At 48.8% G+C, this 17107-nt stretch overlaps 1 protein-coding gene across 1 annotated transcript; it reads left to right on the top strand.

Annotated features, from left to right (window-relative positions):
* The first annotated feature begins 4429 nt into the window (after positions 1-4429).
* Positions 4430-13702, top strand: LOC108526778 (membrane primary amine oxidase-like). Its single transcript, XM_017867664.1, is given in 5 exon segments — positions 4430-6851; positions 6854-7498; positions 11309-11594; positions 12300-12429; positions 13016-13702. Coding segments are annotated over 5 exon segments (2286 nt in total). The 5' UTR covers positions 4430-5902; the 3' UTR covers positions 13292-13702.
* Positions 13703-17107: the final 3405 nt, after the last annotated feature.

Here is a 17107-nt window from a genome sequence, read left to right on the forward strand (position 1 = left end):
AAAAAAAAAAAAAAAAAATTTTTTTTTGTAGAGTCCATGTCTCACTATGTTGCCTGGTCTCAAACTCCTGGGCTCAAGTGATCCTCTCACCTTGGCCTCCCAGAGTGATGGGATTACAGGTGTAAGCCACGATGCCCAGCCAGCCTTTCTTACTTTAACTGTCAATATTTGTCATTGGCCAAATATCTCTCTCTACATATATGTTTTTGGTGTTTTGTTTTGTTTTTGAGACAGGTTCTCACTGTGTTGCCCAGGCTGGAGTGTAGAGGTACGATCTTGGCTCACTGCAACCTCCACCCTGTAGGCTCAAGTGATCCTCCCACCTCAGCCTCCCAAGTAGCTGGGACTACAGGCATACACCACTATACCTAGCTAATTTTTTATATTTTTGGTAGACAGGGTTTTGCCATGTTACCCAGGCTGGTCTTGAACTCCTGAGCTCAAGGAATCTGCCCACCTTGGCCTTTCAAAGTGCTAGGGTTATAGGTATGAACCGCCACGCCAGCCTATATATATTTATTTTTTAAAGTTATTGTAGAGATGAGGACTGGCTATGTTGCCCAGGGTGGTCTTAGACTCCTGGGCTCAAGCCATTCTCCTGTCTCTTCCTCACAAAGTGCTGGAATTAGAGGCATGAGGCACCATGCTTAACCAAAATAAATCTTTTCTCTGTTTTTTTTTTTTTTTTAAGTGACAAGGTCTTGCTCTGTCACTTAGGCTAGAGTGCAGTGGCACAACCATAGCTTACTGCAGCCTTGAACTCCTGGGCTCAAGCAATCCTTCTGCCTCAGCCTACCAAGTAGCTAGGATGTGCCTGGCTAATTTTCTTTTAAAATTTTTTTGTAGAGATGAGGTCTCTCTATATTGCCCAAGCTGGTCTTGAACTCCTGGGCTTATGTGATTCTCAAGTCTTGGCATCCCAAAATGAAGGGATTACAGGTGTGAGCTGCTGCACCTGGTCAACATTAGTCATCCTTTTTTTTTTTTGAGACAGAGTCTTGCTCTGTCACCCAGGCTGGAGTGCAGTGGTGTGATCTCGGCTCATTGCAATCTCCACCTCCCAGGTTCAAGCAATTCTCCTGCCTCAGCCTCCTGAGTAGCTGTGATTACAGGTGCCCACCACCATGCCCAGTTAATTTTTGTATTTTTAGTAGAGACAGGGTTTCACCATGTTGGCCAGGCTGTTCTCGAACTTTTGACCTCAAGTGATCTGCCCATCTTGGCCTCCCAAAGTGTTAGGATTACAGGCGTGAGCCACTGTGCTCAGCCCCAGCATTAGTTATCTTAATGGCATGTTCTTAGCCGAGAGCTGGAGGTACCTTCCTCACTATTGACTATAACTTACCATAGGGCCCAGACACAAGTTCCTTGGCTGGGATGGATTGCCTTGTGGCTAGGCCTTGACATTAGATTTTATTTCCTTTATCCTAAAGGTCACATAACTGTTGCAGGACACAGAGGACTAGAGAGACTAGCATGGGTGAATACAGGAGGATGTTTATTAGGTGCGCACTGGCTTAGTGGACTCACATCTAAAAAGCTGAGCATTGAACAAAGACAGAGTTTAGCTTACATAGGCTAGTACACAGAAACAGGACAAAGACAGTAAACTATACAGTGACAAGTCACGTAACCTATAGCATAACTGTTGACTTGGCATAACTTGTAAAACAGAAATTTACAAATTTTACTGAATAAAAGTATTGGCAAACATAGTCATAATTAATGGTTTAGAGAAAGGGGAGACAGCAAAGAAATTTGTTTTTCTTCTTTTAACTTTGTTCGGGGGTGTCTGGAGCCTATTTGTGCAGGCTAGGTCACCAAGACCTGTCTATAGCCTTCCCTGCAGTAGAAGAAAACTTCTGTTTTTCACTTAACCTTTACTTTTCTTGCAGTGAATACATGCAGTATTTATTTTCTTTAAATTTCTGCTTCACAATCTGTTTCCAATGACCCCTTCCCGCCTTAGTTACAGTAATTCCATTGTCTTCACTTCAAGAAGCTTTCTAGTTCCTCATCTCCATGTTACTGCTCATTGATGGGAATATTGGGTGTGAGTTTTACTCCCCAACATTTGGGCGTAATTATTAAATGTCACTTTTCTTTTTGTTTATTTTTCTGAGATAGCATCCTGCTCTGTTGCCCAGGCTGAAGTGTAATGGCATCATGATCATGCCTTACAGCAGCTAATTCTTTTTTTTTTTTTTAACTTTTTTATACAGATGTGGGTCTCTACAAAATGTTGCCCAGGCTGATCCTGAACTTCTGGGCTCGAGCAATCCTCCCACCTCACCTTCCCAAAGTGCTGGGATTACAGACGTGAGCCACCATGCCCGTTTACCTTCCTTTCTTTCTTTTCTCTTTTCTTTCATCTTTCTTTCTTTCTTTCTTTTTTTCTTTCTTTCTTTCTTTTTCTTTCTTTCTTTCTTCCTTCCTTCCCTGCCCTTCTCCTTCCTTCCTTTCTTCCTTCCTTCCTTTCTTCCTTCCTTCCCTCCTTCCTTCCTTCTTTTCTTCCTTCCTTCCTTTCCTCCCTCCCTCCCTCTCTCTCCTTCCTTCCCTCCTTTCCTTTCCTTTCCTTTCTTTTCCTTTCCTTTCCTTTCCTTTCCTTTTCTTTCCTTTCCTTTCCTTTCCTTCCCTTCCCTTCCCTTTCTTTCCCTTCCCTTCCCTTCCCTTCTCTTCCCTTCCCTTCCCTCCTTCCCTTCCCTTCCCTTCCCTTCCCTTCCCTTCTCTTCCCTTCCCTTTTCCTTCCTTCCTTCCTTCTTTCCTTCTTTCCTTCCTTCATTTCTCTCTTTCTCTCTTTCTTTCCTCCTTTTTTCTGAGATAGAGTCTCGCTCTGTCACCCAGGCTGGAGTGTAGTGGCACAATCTTGCCTCACTGCAAACTCCGCCTCCCAGGTTCAAGCAATTCTTGTGCCTCAGCCTCCCAAGTAGCTGGGATTACAGACGTGGGCCACCACGCCCAGCTAATTTTTGTAATTTTAGTAGAGACGGGGTTTCACCATGTTGGCGAGGCTGGTCTTGAACTCCCGACCTCAGGTGATCCACCCGCCTCAGCCTCCCAAAGTGCTGGGATTACAAGCATGAGCCACCATGCCTGGCCTTATTTTTTATGTTAGATAACCAGCTCTGTGCCCTCAGCTACCCGCCTGGCAGGAAATTAAACTCCAGGCATGTTTGTTGAGAGTGCTCATCTTTAGGGTTAGGTAAGACTCTGGAATCTGGGACTTCCAGGGACTGTCAGCTAGTCTTCAGTGGACAGTGATCACTGCTATTAAACTCACTTTCCACTGCCTTGCCAAGTCTTGCCAAGGTGGAGACAGAGGAGGGGCCTGGGCATGAGTTCCCCTCTAAGGCTATCCCTTCCCTAAGGCCTTGCTGGGCGGGAGAGTCGGCTCTAGCCATTCTTTCTCTTAACACACACACACACACACACACACACACACACACTCCCTACTTGTGAATCTCACAAAATTCCCCTAAGACCTGCCCTCACTCTGTGGGGGATCTCTCAGAAACCTTTCTCCTTCCCGAGTTGATCCAGGGAGCTGTCATCTGTAATCCAAGAGCTTAGGGAGGCTGCAGCGGGAAGAGTGCTTGAGTCCAGGAATCTGAGGCTGCTGTGAGCTATATGGTGACACCACTGCGCTCCATGCACTCTAGCTTGGGAGACAGAGCGAGACCGTGTCTCAAAAACTAAACAAAACGAAACAGAAAAACAAAAAACCCAACTTTTTTTTTAAAACAGTTTTTTCATGAAGAGCTTCTGCAGAGCATCAAAACCAGCTCAGCAAGAGAAAATGTGGTTCTTGGTTTCCCTGAGGACAAGAAGGGCTCACATGCCTAGAGGGGAGTTATTATGTTGAAATTCCGTCCTGCAGGAAAGGGGAACCCTACTTTTCTTGCAGCCTTGAAATGAGCCCTACTACTTCTACAGCTTTAAATAACAAGAGGCCAGACACAGTGGCTCACGCCTGTAATCCCAGCACTTTGGGAGGCCGAGGCGGGTGGATCACTTGGGGGTCAGGAGTTTGAGACCAGCCTGGCCAACATAATGAAACTCCATCTCTACTAAAAATACAAAAATTAGTCAGGTGTGGTGATGGGCATCTGTAGTGCCAGCTACTCGGGAGGCTGAGGCAGGAGAATCGCTTGAACCCAGGAGGTGGAGGTTGCAGTGAGCTGAGATTGTGCCACTGCACTCCAGCCTGGGCGACAGAGCAAGACTCCATCTCGAAATCAAATGAAATAAATGAAATGAAATGAAATGAAGATACAAAAATTAGCCGGGTATGGTGGCATGCACCTGTAATCCCAGCTACTCTGCAGGCTGAGGCAGGAAAATTGCTTGAACCCGGGAGACGGAGATTGTACCATTGCACTCCAGCCTGGGCAATGGAGCAAGACTGTTTAACAAAAAATAAAGTAAAATAAAAGAACAAGAGGCAGGAAAACCAGGCAAGTTTCCTTATCAAAATACAACCGATGGCATAAACATTTCTGGATAGCCTGACCCTTCTGATGTTGATTTATCTGCTTAAACTCTTCTAGGTTTCCAGGTGTCTGTCTCACTGTCTGCTACAATGACTACCTTGCTGAAAGCATGCGCCATGCAAGGCTTCATGATCTTACCTCCTCTGCCTACTCCCCTCCTCCCCAACTCCCACCAAATAGGCTGATCCTTGACTGTTCCCTGCTTGTGCTGAGCTGTTTCGGGTTTCGGTGCTGGAATATCCTTCCTCTTCTCTGCCAGGTGAATGCATCATCTCCAAGGTTGGCTCGAACATCTCTTCCTGAGAAGTCTTCCTAGATGTGTGCAGGTTGGAGAGGATTCTTCCCCAGGTACACGAGGGAAGCACAACCCCTTCTGGAACCCTCAGTCTCTTCTAGTTCCCCTCAGGACCTGACTGCCCAAATGACAGTGGCTTTCCACATGTTTGTCACCTGGAAAAGAAGCTGCTCAGCCATTGGCTGTGAAGGACAGAGGCGGCTTCACTCTTCATGTCGGCACCATTTTGAAAAAGGATTTTCAGGCGTGAGATAAGTCCACAGCCAGTTTCCCAGGCCCATCTGACCTCTGCCCTGGCCTATCCCTCGGTCCAGTACAAGGGGAGGCCTGAAGGTCTTGGTTATACTCTGGTTCCTGCCCACACCCTCACCCCCACCCCAATGAACCAGGCAGCTTCTAGCTCGTTCTGCACCCTGCACGCTCCCCTGCAGTGACTTAGGGTGCTCGGGGCCTCCACAAAGCTGACCTGGCTCAGCCCTTCAGCCCCTCCAGCTCCCTACCAAATACTTTGCCTTCTCATCATTACTCTCAGGCTTCCCTCAGGCTGCTGCTAGGATTCTGGTTGATGGATGGAGGCAGGAGAGAGTGGTGGGAGGCAGAACCTGGAGGACATCAAAAATTAGAGGAGGGAAGGAGGGAATCTGGCTGTGAAGGCGTGGCAGGTGAGTTTCCCTTGCAGCCTTGCAGCCAGGAGAAAAGTTCCACCTGGAGGGAAGAGAAAGGAGAGCCACAGGACAGTCACCCCCACTTCCTCTTGCGCCTTACTAGTTCTAACCTCCAAAACACACCTCTCTGCCTACTTGGTTCATTGACCCTGACCCTGAGTGTGTTGTTTGATTTGGAACAGGAGGACAGAGGCTTACATGGGTCAGTTAAAGTCAAAGTTCCTAACTCTGCCCCACCTACTGAACACGGCCTGATTCCTAGTTCCCTCTAGCTCCACCCCCGACCCCTCTGCCCTTGGGGTTTTTCACAATATCCATCATTCCTCTTGACCGGCAGCGCCTTCAGAGGCCGAGAGAAACATCCTGCACCCAGGTCCTCTCTGTCTATCGTTGTCTATTTTGCATTCTGCATTCAGAACCAAGAGCCTGAAGACGACCCAGGAGCTTCAGCTATGGCTGTCTTCATTATTTTGTCCCTGTTTAGTGTTCTGGTGACAGGCATAGGTGAAGGTGGGGCTGGGAGTGAGAAAGGAGGTGAGAAGGAGTGTAAGCTGGACCAGCTTTCCCATTGCGCCTCCATATCTCCCAGTGCCCAGCCTTGGACACACCCTGGCCAGAGCCAGCTGTTTGCAGACCTGAGCCGAGAGGAGCTGACAGCTGTGATGCACTTTCTGACCCAGCGGCTGGGGCCGGGGCTGGTGGATGCGGCCCAGGCCCGGCCCTCAGACAACTGTGTCTTCTCAGTGGAGCTACAGCTGCCTCCCAAGGCTGCAGCCCTGGCTCACCTGGACAGGGGGAGCCCCCCACCTGCCCGGGAGGCACTGGCCATCATCTTCTTTGGCAGACAACCCCAGCCCAACGTGAGTGAGCTGGTGGTGGGGCCACTGCCTCACCCTTCCTACATGCGGGACGTGACCGTGGAGCGTCATGGAGGCCCCCTGCCCTATCACCGACGCCCCATGTTGTTCCGAGAGTACCTGGACATAGACCAGATGATCTTCGACAGAGAGCTGCCCCAGGCTTCTGGGCTTCTCCACCACTGTTGCTTCTACAAGCGCCAGGGACGGAACCTGGTGACAATGACCATGGCTCCCCGTGGTCTGCAATCAGGGGACCGGGCCACCTGGTTTGGCCTCTACTACAACATCTCAGGGGCTGGGTTCTTCCTGCACCCCGTGGGCTTGGAGCTGCTAGTGAACCACAAGGCCCTGGACCCTGCCTGCTGGACCATCCAGAAGGTGTTCTATCAAGGCCGCTACTACGACAGCCTAGCCCAGCTGGAGGCCCAGTTTGAGGCCGGCCTTGTGAACGTGGTGCTGATCCCAGACAATGGCACAGGTGGGTCCTGGTCCCTGAAGTCCCCTGTGCCCCCAGGTCCAACTCCCCCTCTGCAGTTCCATCCTCAGGGCCCCGCTTCAGTGTCCAGGGAAGTCGAGTGGCCTCCTCACTGTGGACTTTCTCCTTTGGCCTCGGAGCATTCAGCGGCCCAAGGATCTTTGACGTTCGCTTCCAAGGGGAGAGGGTAGCCTATGAAGTCAGTGTCCAGGAGGCCTTGGCCATCTATGGAGGCAATTCTCCTTCTGCTCTACGAAGCCGGTACATAGATAGTGGCTTTGGCTTGGGCCACTTCTCCACGCCCCTGACCCGTGGGGTGGACTGCCCCTACCTGGCCACTTATGTGGACTGGCACTTCCTTTTCGAGTCCCAGGCCACCAAGACAATACGTGATGCCTTTTGTGTATTTGAACACAACCAGGGCCTCCCTCTGCGGCGACACCACTCAGATTTCTACTCCCACTACTTTGGGGGCCTTGCAGAAATGGTGCTGGTCGTCAGATCTGTGTCCACTATGCTCAACTATGACTATGTGTGGGATACAGTCTTCCACCCTAATGGGGCCATAGAAGTCAGACTCCACACCACCGGCTACATCAGCTCAGCATTCCCCTTTGGTGCTGCCCAGAGGTATGGGAACAAAGTTGCAGAGCACACCCTGGGCACGGCCCACACCCACAGCGCCCACTTCAAGGTGGACCTGGATGTAGCAGGTAAGGCATCCTGGCAGAGGCAACGGTGCTGGAGGGGTGAGCTGAAGTCTTCATGCCTAGTTTTAAAAGTTTTCTTTGGGCTGGGTACGGTGGCTTATGCCTATAAGCCCCGCACTTTGGAAGTCTGAGGCGGGCAGATCACTTGAGGTCAGGAGTTCAAAACCAGCCTGGCCAACATGGCGAAATCCTGTCTGTACTAAAAATACAAAAATTAGCTGGGCATGGGTACACCTGTAATCCTAGCTACTCAGGAGGCTGAGGCAAGAGAATCATTTGAATCTGGGAGTCAAGAGGTTGCAGTGAGCTGAGATCGAGCCACTGCACTCCATCTTGCATGACAGAACCAGACTTTGTCTCAAAAAAAAAGTCTTCCTTAGTTAAAAAAATTACCTCTGTGATTATAGAATTTATTATATTGTATACTATGTATAAATATGATATACTGATCGAAGTATTTAGATTTCTATAATCAAATGTTATCATAATGTACCTACATTTGGTCACTTCTGTTTTTTCACATAACAACATTTTTCAAGCAAGCAACAAAAATGTGTGAATGCACACTTGTGCCAAGCACCCCACTATGCAGTTTAACAAAAGAAACAACAGTGTTGCTCTCAGGTGGTTTACATTCTTTTTTTCATCTCTTTTCTTTTTTCTTTTTTGAGACAGGGTCTCACTCTGTCACCCAGGCTGGAATGAGGTAGTGTGATCATAGCTCACTGCAACCTCCAACTAACTGGGCTCATGTGATCCTCTCACTTCGATCTCCCAAAATGCTGGGATTACAGGTGTGAACTACCATGCTCAGCCCTTATCATTTTTTGGTGGTGAGAACACTTAAACTCTACTCAGCAATTTTCCAGAATATATAATACATTGCTATTAACTATAGTCACCGTGTTGTACAATAGATCTCTTTGGGATTTCTATTGTTGTTTGAAACAGGGTCTTACTCTGTCAACCAGGATGGAGTGCAATGGTGTGATTATAGCTCACTGCAGCCTCAACTTACTGAGTTCAAGCAATCCTCCCAATTTAGTCTCCTGAGTAGCTGGGACTGTGGGCACACGCCACCACACTCAGCTAATTTAAGTTTTTTGTTTGTTTGTTTGTTTTTAATAGAGATGGACATCTCACTATGTTGCCAAGGTTGGTCTGGAACTCCTGGGCTCAAGTGATCCTCCCTCCTCAGCCTCCCAAAGCGCTGGGATTACAGGCATGAGCCACCATGCCCAGTCCAATAGATCTCTTGAACTTCTGAAATTTTTTTTTTTTTTTTTTGAGACGGAGTCTTGCTCTGTCGCCCAGGCTGGAGTGCAGTGGCCGGATCTTGGCTCACTGCAAGCTCCGCCTCCCGGGTTTACGCCATTCTCCTGCCTCAGCCTCCCGAGTAGCTGGGACTACAGGCGCCCGCCACCTCACCCGGCTAGTTTTTTTGCATTTTTTTTTAGTAGAGACGGGGTTTCACCGTGTTAGCCAGGATGGTCTCGATCTCCTGACCTCGTGATCCGCCCGTCTCGGCCTCCCAAAGTGCTGGGATTACAGGCTTGAGCCACCGCACCCGGCCTGAAATTTTTTATTCATTGAGCTACTCCTTAAGGCACTGGTAACCACCATTCTACTTCCTACTGCTATGAGTTCAACTTTTTTTTAGATTCCACATATAAGTGAGATCATATAGTGTTGTCCTTCTGTGTCTGACTTATTTAATTAATATAATGTCCCCTAGGTTCATCCATGTTGTTGCAATGAGATTTTCTTCTTTTAAGGCTGAATAGTATTTCATCATGTATATATACCACATTTTCTTTATCCTTAAAAGTTTTCCTTATTCCTTATACATTTATTAATTGGAATTTTCCATAAAGAAGAGTAGTCCTTCCTTTTTATTTCTGTTTTCAATTATTTATTCAAATTTTATAGACTCATGGTTTTTTATTGTACTTTAAGGATTATAACGGAGTACTATCATTTACTTTGTTCCTTACATTTTTCCAACTTTGGCCATTGGGAGGTCCTTCAGATTAGTTCCTATGTCCTTTTCACACACCTCCACGCTTTTTTGAGCACTTCCTTACTTTCTGGCACCCAAAAATGTTTCATCTGGCATTTTCCCTGCTCCTACCTTGGAATCAACCTTGTCTGCAAGGAGATCAGGTTCACTTAATTGGAGAATGGTATTTAGAAACCAATATCTGGGCACCAAGTGTGCTCATCATTACTGGGATGTCATTGCTTTTAGGCCCTCTCAGTAGACTTAGCTAGAAAATTTAAGCATATATTTCAACCAACCCATACACACACATCTATCTTTATCTCTGTATTAAATGATGGCAACTTTTAAAACACTTGTAATAGTGCCTGACACATAGCGGGCCCTTGAGAAATACTAGGTATTATTGTGATTAGCCACAGGAGCCTACTTGTGTGTGTGGACCATAAAGAACTCTTAGTCTGTGGCTGGGCGCAGTGGCTCACGCCTGTAATCCCAGCACTTTGGGAGGCCGAGGCGAGTGGATCACCTGAGGTCAGGAGATTGAGACTAGCCTGGCCAACATGGAGAAACCCTGTCTCTACTCAAAATACAAAAATTAGCTGGGCATGCTGGTGTGTGCCTGTAATCCCAGCTATTCTGGAGGCTGAGGCAAGAGAAGCACTTGAACCCGGGAGGTAGAGGTTGCAGTGAGCCAGGATCATGCCACTGTACTCCATCCTGGGCAACAAGAGCAAAACTCTGTCTAAAAAAAAAAAAAACCTCTTAGTTTGCAATTGTCACCTAAGGATGGAAACACTGGGATATGGATTAGGGGCAGTGAATCTACAAAAGGAAACTAAGGGTTTGCTGAATCAGACTCTCCCCTCTCCTGGTCTTTGGAAGGTGCAGAGGGAACTACCAGCATGTTTTGATTTATTGCTCCTTGTCTCAGATCACTTAACTTGACTCCTAATGTGGGACCTAGTTGGACTCAAATAAAATCATTCCGACTCCAAAAGTTCAGGAAACAGATTGTGTCTTAAGCCCTGCTCCCTGCTCCCTGCCAAGTTTCAAACCCAAAAGGTACCTCCAAGCCCCAGCAGCATCGGGTCCAGCGTTGGTTTTCCTTCCCCTTGGTCCTCATGTCTGCTGTTCCTGTGTTGTGGTGTCTCTCTATGCTGTCTTCCTCTATGTGCTGATATGTGGGCAGTGTAAGGCCAGACTAAGACCCAGGTCCCCAGCACTGCCATGATATTAACCGTGTGTCCTTGCTGACCCACCAAGGTACATTATTGAATGCTCTAAACCTCAGTTGTCCCATCTGTAAAATGGAGACAATGATAGTTCCTCCTTTTTGAGATTGTTGGAAAAGTGAAAGCATGAATACACAGAAGGCACTCGGCATGCTGCCTACACAGCTCCTTCAGGTTCAGTCAATGTGCGGCTTATTTTCATGATAAGGCAGTCCTGGCAATGCCACAGGGCTTCACATGTGAGGGGAAGTCTTCAGATCAGAGGAAGTGCCACCTTGCCCATTGCCCACAAGGTTGTTCCAACCTCAGGTAAACACCCTCCCATGCAGCCCCTCAGAGGGAGGAGATTGGTGGAGGCCCAGTCGCAAGGCATCTGAGATTATTACCAGAGAAGAGAGTAGGGAGAAAGACTTCCTCCAAATCCCTGGGCTGGGGTTATCTTGGGGAGAGGGAAGAGAAGCAGGGGCACACTCAGTTCTGGGCTGCTCTTTTGCCCCCACTCTGAAGCCAGGTGGAGGCAGGGTCCAGAGGGGCCAGGGCAATTGCATGACAGGCCCTCCCCTATCCCACCCTGAGCAGGACTAGAGAACTGGGTCTGGGCTGAGGATACGGCCTTTGTCCCCATGGCTGTGCCGTGGAGCCCTGAGCACCAGATGCAAAGGATGGAGGTGACCCGGAAGCTGCTGGAGACGGAGGAGCAAGCCACCTTCCCCATGGGAGGTGCCACCCCTCGCTACCTGTACCTGGCCAGCAACCACAGCAACAAGTGGGGTCACCCCCGGGGCTACCGCATCCAGGTGCACAGCTTTTCTGGGGAGCCGCTACCCCAGAACAGCTCCATGGAGAGAGGCTTCAGCTGGGGGAGGTGAGTGGTCGGTGGTCAGGAGGGAGTGGGGCAGGTAGAATGGATGAAGGGCTCCACACTGTTCCACCTCCCACAGGTACACACACACACACACACACACACATTCCTGTGGCCACAATCTGTAGCCACTCAAAACAAAGCCTAATGTGTGGGTGGAGGAATGCTGAGATATAAGGCATTGAAGCAAATCTAGGAAAATAGTAGTAGTAGATGCTAGACTTGAGTATGTGGATGTTCACATACAATTCTTCCAATTTTTCTGTATGTTTAAAATGTTCACATTAAAGGTTAGAGGAAAAAAACAGTGAGATAGGAGCACAAATCGGAGGGAGGATTCCCTAAAATCTAGGTATTTGAGATACTGAATTTGACCTAGGATGGGGAAGAGGCCATGTCCATATGTATGGTTCCAAGGCCCAGGCTCAACATCATGCTCTGATCCAGATGGATGGATGAGCAACACTCCTACCTGAAGTCTGCTGGGCCAGTGATGTTTAAGGTACAGGACAGTGGACAAGTCAGGAAGTCTACAGAGGGGGGAGAGAGAGAGAGAGAGGCAAGGAGAACTGGACAGAGAATGATACAGAGACTCAATACTCTAAGACTTCGGGGCTCATTTCCCCCTTGTGCTTGTTCAGTCTTCAGTGCAGCCTCAGGCAGTGGAACAGTTGATGAACTTGTTGGTCTAATCAAAAACTCCTGTAGGTACCAGCTGGCGGTAACCCAGCGGAAGGAGGAGGAGCCCAGTAGCACCAGCATCTACAATTTGAATGACCCTTGGACACCCACTGTGGACTTCACTGACTTCATCAACAATGAGACCATCGCAGGGCAGGTCAGTTGCATGGAGTGGTGAGCAGGCAGCTGGGGAGGAGGGGAGGAGTCAGGGGGACACGATGAGCCACTTCACTGCCTCAGGAGCCAGATTCCTCAGGGACCTTCAGAACACACTAAGAATGAAACTTCAGCCGGGTGCAGTGGCTCATGCCTATAATCCCACCCAGCACTTTAGGAGGCCGAAGCAGGTGGATCTCTTGAGGTCAGGAATTCGAGACCAGCCTGGTCAACATGGTGAAACCCCATCTCTACTAAAAATACAAAAATGAGCAGAGTGTGGTGGCGCGTGCCTGTAATTCCAGCTATTTGGGTGCCTGAGACTTGAACCCAGGAGGTGGTGATTGCAGTGAGTCGAGATCACACCACTGCACTCCAGCTGGGTAACAGAGCGAGACTCTGTCTCAAAAAAAAAAAAAAAGAAAGAAGAAGAAGAAAAGAAACTTTATGACTTCACATTTTTCCTAAGGAACTAAGAACATACAGGTGGGTGAGCTGACTCCCTTGCAGAGCAAGGTCACTGCGGGAGGCAGGGCACATTCTCAGCAAAGCCAGACCTCGTGATCCTCTTTCTTCTCCCCTGCTAGGACTTGGTGGCCTGGGTGACAGCTGGTTTTCTGCACATCCCACATGCAGAGGACATTCCTAACACGGTGACTGTGGGGAATGGCGTGGGCTTCTTCCTCCGACCCTACAACTTCTTTGACGAAGACCCCTCCTTCTACTCTGCCGACTCCATCCACTTCCGAGGGGATCAGGATGCTGGGGCCTGTGAGGTCAACCCCCTGGCTTGCCTGCCCCAGGCTGCTGCCTGTGCCCCCAACCTCCCTGCCTTCTCCCACGGGGGCTTCTCTCACAACTAGGCAGTCCCTGAGATGCGGCATGTGGCCAAGGGCTCCAGGGCCAGGGTGTGAGGGATGGGGAGCAGCTGGGCACTGGGCCGGCAGCCTGGTTCCCTCTTCCCTGCGCCAGGACTCTCTTTCTTCCACTGCCCTCCCTCACATCCCCCTCTATGTCAGGAGCGTCCTGAACCTGTGATGCCTGACACAGGGAACAGTCAGCTTTGTTGATGCCAGCTGTGCTGAGTTCCCATCCAGAGAGGTGAGGCATGGCCCCTCCTGGAGCTTAGAGCCGTGGCCAGGCATTTCCCCAGACCACTCCTGGTTTTCTTAACAGTTTGTTTTTATGAGTAAATTATGAGACATAATTTACATACCATAAAATTCATCCCTTTAAAGTATACAATTTCATGAGTTTTGTTTTGTTTTTTTGAGACGGAGTTTCACTCTTGTTGCCCACGCTGGAGTGCAATGGCGCATTCTCAGCTCACTGCAACCTCTGCCTCCTTGGTTCAAATGATCAAGTGATTCTCCTGCCTCAGCCTCCTGAGTAGCTGAGATTAGAGGCTCCCACCACTATGTATGCCTGGCTAATTTTTTTTTTTTTTTTTGTATTTTTAGTAGATACGGGGTTTCACCATGTTGACCAGGCTGGTCTCAAACTCCTGACCTCAGGTGATCCACCCGCCTCAGCCTCCCAAAGTGCTGGGATTACAGGCGTGAGCCACTGTGCCCGGCCCAATTTCATGTGTTTTAGTATATCCACAAAGTTTTGCAACCATTGCTACTAATTCCAGAACATTTTTATCACCCCAGCAGGAAACCCTGTACGTATTAGCGCTCACTTTCTATTTCCCCACAGTCCCTGTCCATCTCTAGATAACCACTTCCCTACTTTCTGTCCCACTGGGCTTGCCTATATTCTGGTCATTTGCATGAAAAGATTCAGACAATATGTAGTCTTCTGTGATTGGCTTCTTTCACTTAGTGTAATGTTTGTGAGATACGTCCATGCTGTAGTGTATGTCAGTGCCTCACTTCTTTAGGGCTAAATGATATCCCATTGTATCAATATATCTCATTGTGATTATCCATTCATCCATTGGTGGATATTGGAGTTGTTTCCACTTTTTTGGTTATTATAGATAATGCTGCTATAAACGTTCATGCACAAGTTTTCGTGTGGACGTGTGTTTTCACTTCCCTTGGGTATACGCCTAGGAGTAGAATTTGCGGGTTATGCGGTAATTCTATGTTTAACCTTTTGGGAAACTGCCAGATTGTTTTCCAAAGTGACTTACTTTTTTCCTTCTTTTAAAATTGTATAAAATATATGTAACATAAAATTTGCCACCTTGGCCAGGCACAGTGGCTCACGCCTGTAATCCCAGCACTTTGGGAGGCTGAGGCAGGCAGATCAACTGAGGTTGGGAGATGGAGACCAGCCTGGCCAATATGGTGAAACCCCATCTCCACTAAAAATACAAAATTAGCTGGGTGTGGTGGCATGCGCCTGTAATCCCAGCTACTCGGGAGGCTAAGGCAGGAGAATCACTTGAACCCAAGAGGCAGAGGTTGCATTGAGCCCAGATTACACCATTGCACTCCAGCCTGGGCAAAAATAGCAAAACTCAGTCTCAAAAAAAAAAAAAAAAATTTGCCACCTTAACCATTTTTAAGTAAGAGTTTGGTGACATTCAGAAGCTCTTTTGGGCCTCCTTAGCGTTCCTCTGCCCTGGTGTGTTCTTTTTGTTTTTTTTTTTTTAAGATAGATTCTCACTCTTGTCGCCCAGGCTGGAGTGAATGGCACAATCTCAGCTCACTGCAACCTCTGCCTCCTGGGTTCAGGTGATTCTCCTGCCTCAACCTCCCAAGTAGCTGGGATTACAGGTGCCCACCACCACGCTTGGCTAATTTTTTTGTATTTTTAGTAGAGATGGGGTTTCTCCATGTTGGCCAGGCTGGTCTTGAACTCCTGACCTCAGGTCATCCACCCTCCTCGGCCTCCCAAACTGCTGGGATTACAGGCGTGAGCCACCATGCCTGGCCTGCCCTGGGTCTTAAAGGTGAGTAGAGAGCCTCTAGAGACCAGACTGTTCTCCCAAAGCCCCAGAGCAGTTTCTCCAGTAGAAGTGCATCTCAGTTTTGGGCCTTGGACAGCAGGTCCTTCTCTCTGTCTGATCCCTCTCATGCTGACAAAGTCCTCCTCCTCTCGGTCTTCTTGTTACTTCAGCTTCTATTCCCTACTGGTTTTTGTTTTTTGGTTTTTGTTTGAGATGGAGTCTCTCTCTGTCGCCCAGGCTGAAGTTCAGTGGCATGATCTCGGCTCACTGCAACTTCAACCTCCCGGGTTCAAGCGATTCTCCAGCCTCAGCCTCCCCAGTAGCTAGGACTACAGGTATGTGCCACCATGCTGGGCTAATTTTTGTATTTTTTGGTACAGACAGGGTTTCACCATTTGGCCAGGCTGGTCTCAAACTCCTGATCTCAAGTGATCCTCCGGCCTCGGCCTCCCAAAGTGCTGGGATTACAGGTGTGAGCCACTGTGCCTGGTCTGTTCCCTGCTGTTTCTAGCAGAGGTCCCGTGGGAGCGTCCCTGCTGCCTCAGATCTTGTAGTTCCTTCCTCCATTCCTTACTTCTGGTGTCCTCCTCTGCCCCTGGGCTGGGTTAGCCTTGGATCTGCCAGGGACGGTCTTGTTTGAAGAAGGACAGTGCTTGGTTATCTCCTTGTGGGGGCCTATGTCTCTGAACAGTTTTCTTCATCTTGTCTCTTTGCCTTTCATTGTCATCAAAAAATGTTCCTCCTGTCATCTTGTCATCTGCCTACACTGACAAATAATCCTGTTACGAGTTCCTGCCATTTACACAGGCCATGCGGAGTATGCATTTGTGAGGGGGAAGGATGGTCAAGTGTCAGCAGCAGCCCCAGGGGTTTGTGGGTGGAAGGATGAAAAAGGTGAAGGGTCATCTGGTCCCAGGGCCCTGGTGACAGTAGCCTCTGTTACTCTGCAGCAGCCAGTGTAGGTGACCAGAATGTCACTGAGGGTAGGCACTAAAAAGCCTCAGGAGTGGCCGGATACAGTGGCTCACACCTGTAATCCCAGCACTTTGGGAGGCCGAAGTGGGCAGATCACGAGGTTGGGAGTTCAAGACCAGCCTGACCAGGGCTGTCCCTCATGGGCTGTGGACTTTGGACTTTGGATAGGCATAAATAAGAACCGGGACTATTTCCAGGAGGGGATTTGGGGGTGGGAGTAAAGTGGGGAGGAGGTAGGGCTCAAACACCAAGCTTTCTCAGGTGTGTCAAGGCAAGAGAAACTTCCGCGGTATGTGGCATCCACACCTCTACTCCATCAGTGTCTTTTCTGGGAGTGAGATCGAGAGGAGAAGGGGGTCCCGTCTCAGCAGGAAGCCCAGGCTGCCCACCCAGCCCGAGGGGAGGGCACTGACTAGGCAGGATCTGGCAAGAGGGAAGTTCAGGGTGCAGATATGGGTCCAATTCAGCTTGTGACCAGAAGAGAGATCATAAACTGGGATCTCACATCACATGGAATCCTATGGTTCCCTTGAGAACTGCCTGGACCCCCAGGTCAACCATGTGGGCTGGAAAGGAAGTAAGTTCTGGCAAAGGGACCTTCATACAAGGACCAAAGCCGTGGGAACCACACTTCAATTCGTGACTTTCAGCGTATCTTGAAAGCACTTAGATGGGGAAGATTTGGAAAGGCAGAACTGCTACTGCTGCTGCTGCTGCTGCCTCTTCTTTCCATTTTGTGTCTCAGCTCAAAGACTGAGCTTCTCTTTACCCTCTCAGCCCAGACAAATATCTTGTTTTGCTT

This window comes from Rhinopithecus bieti, unplaced genomic scaffold, assembly GCF_001698545.2.
Source record: "Rhinopithecus bieti isolate Rb0 unplaced genomic scaffold, ASM169854v2 scaffold_4544, whole genome shotgun sequence".
Classification (NCBI taxonomy): domain Eukaryota; kingdom Metazoa; phylum Chordata; class Mammalia; order Primates; family Cercopithecidae; genus Rhinopithecus; species Rhinopithecus bieti.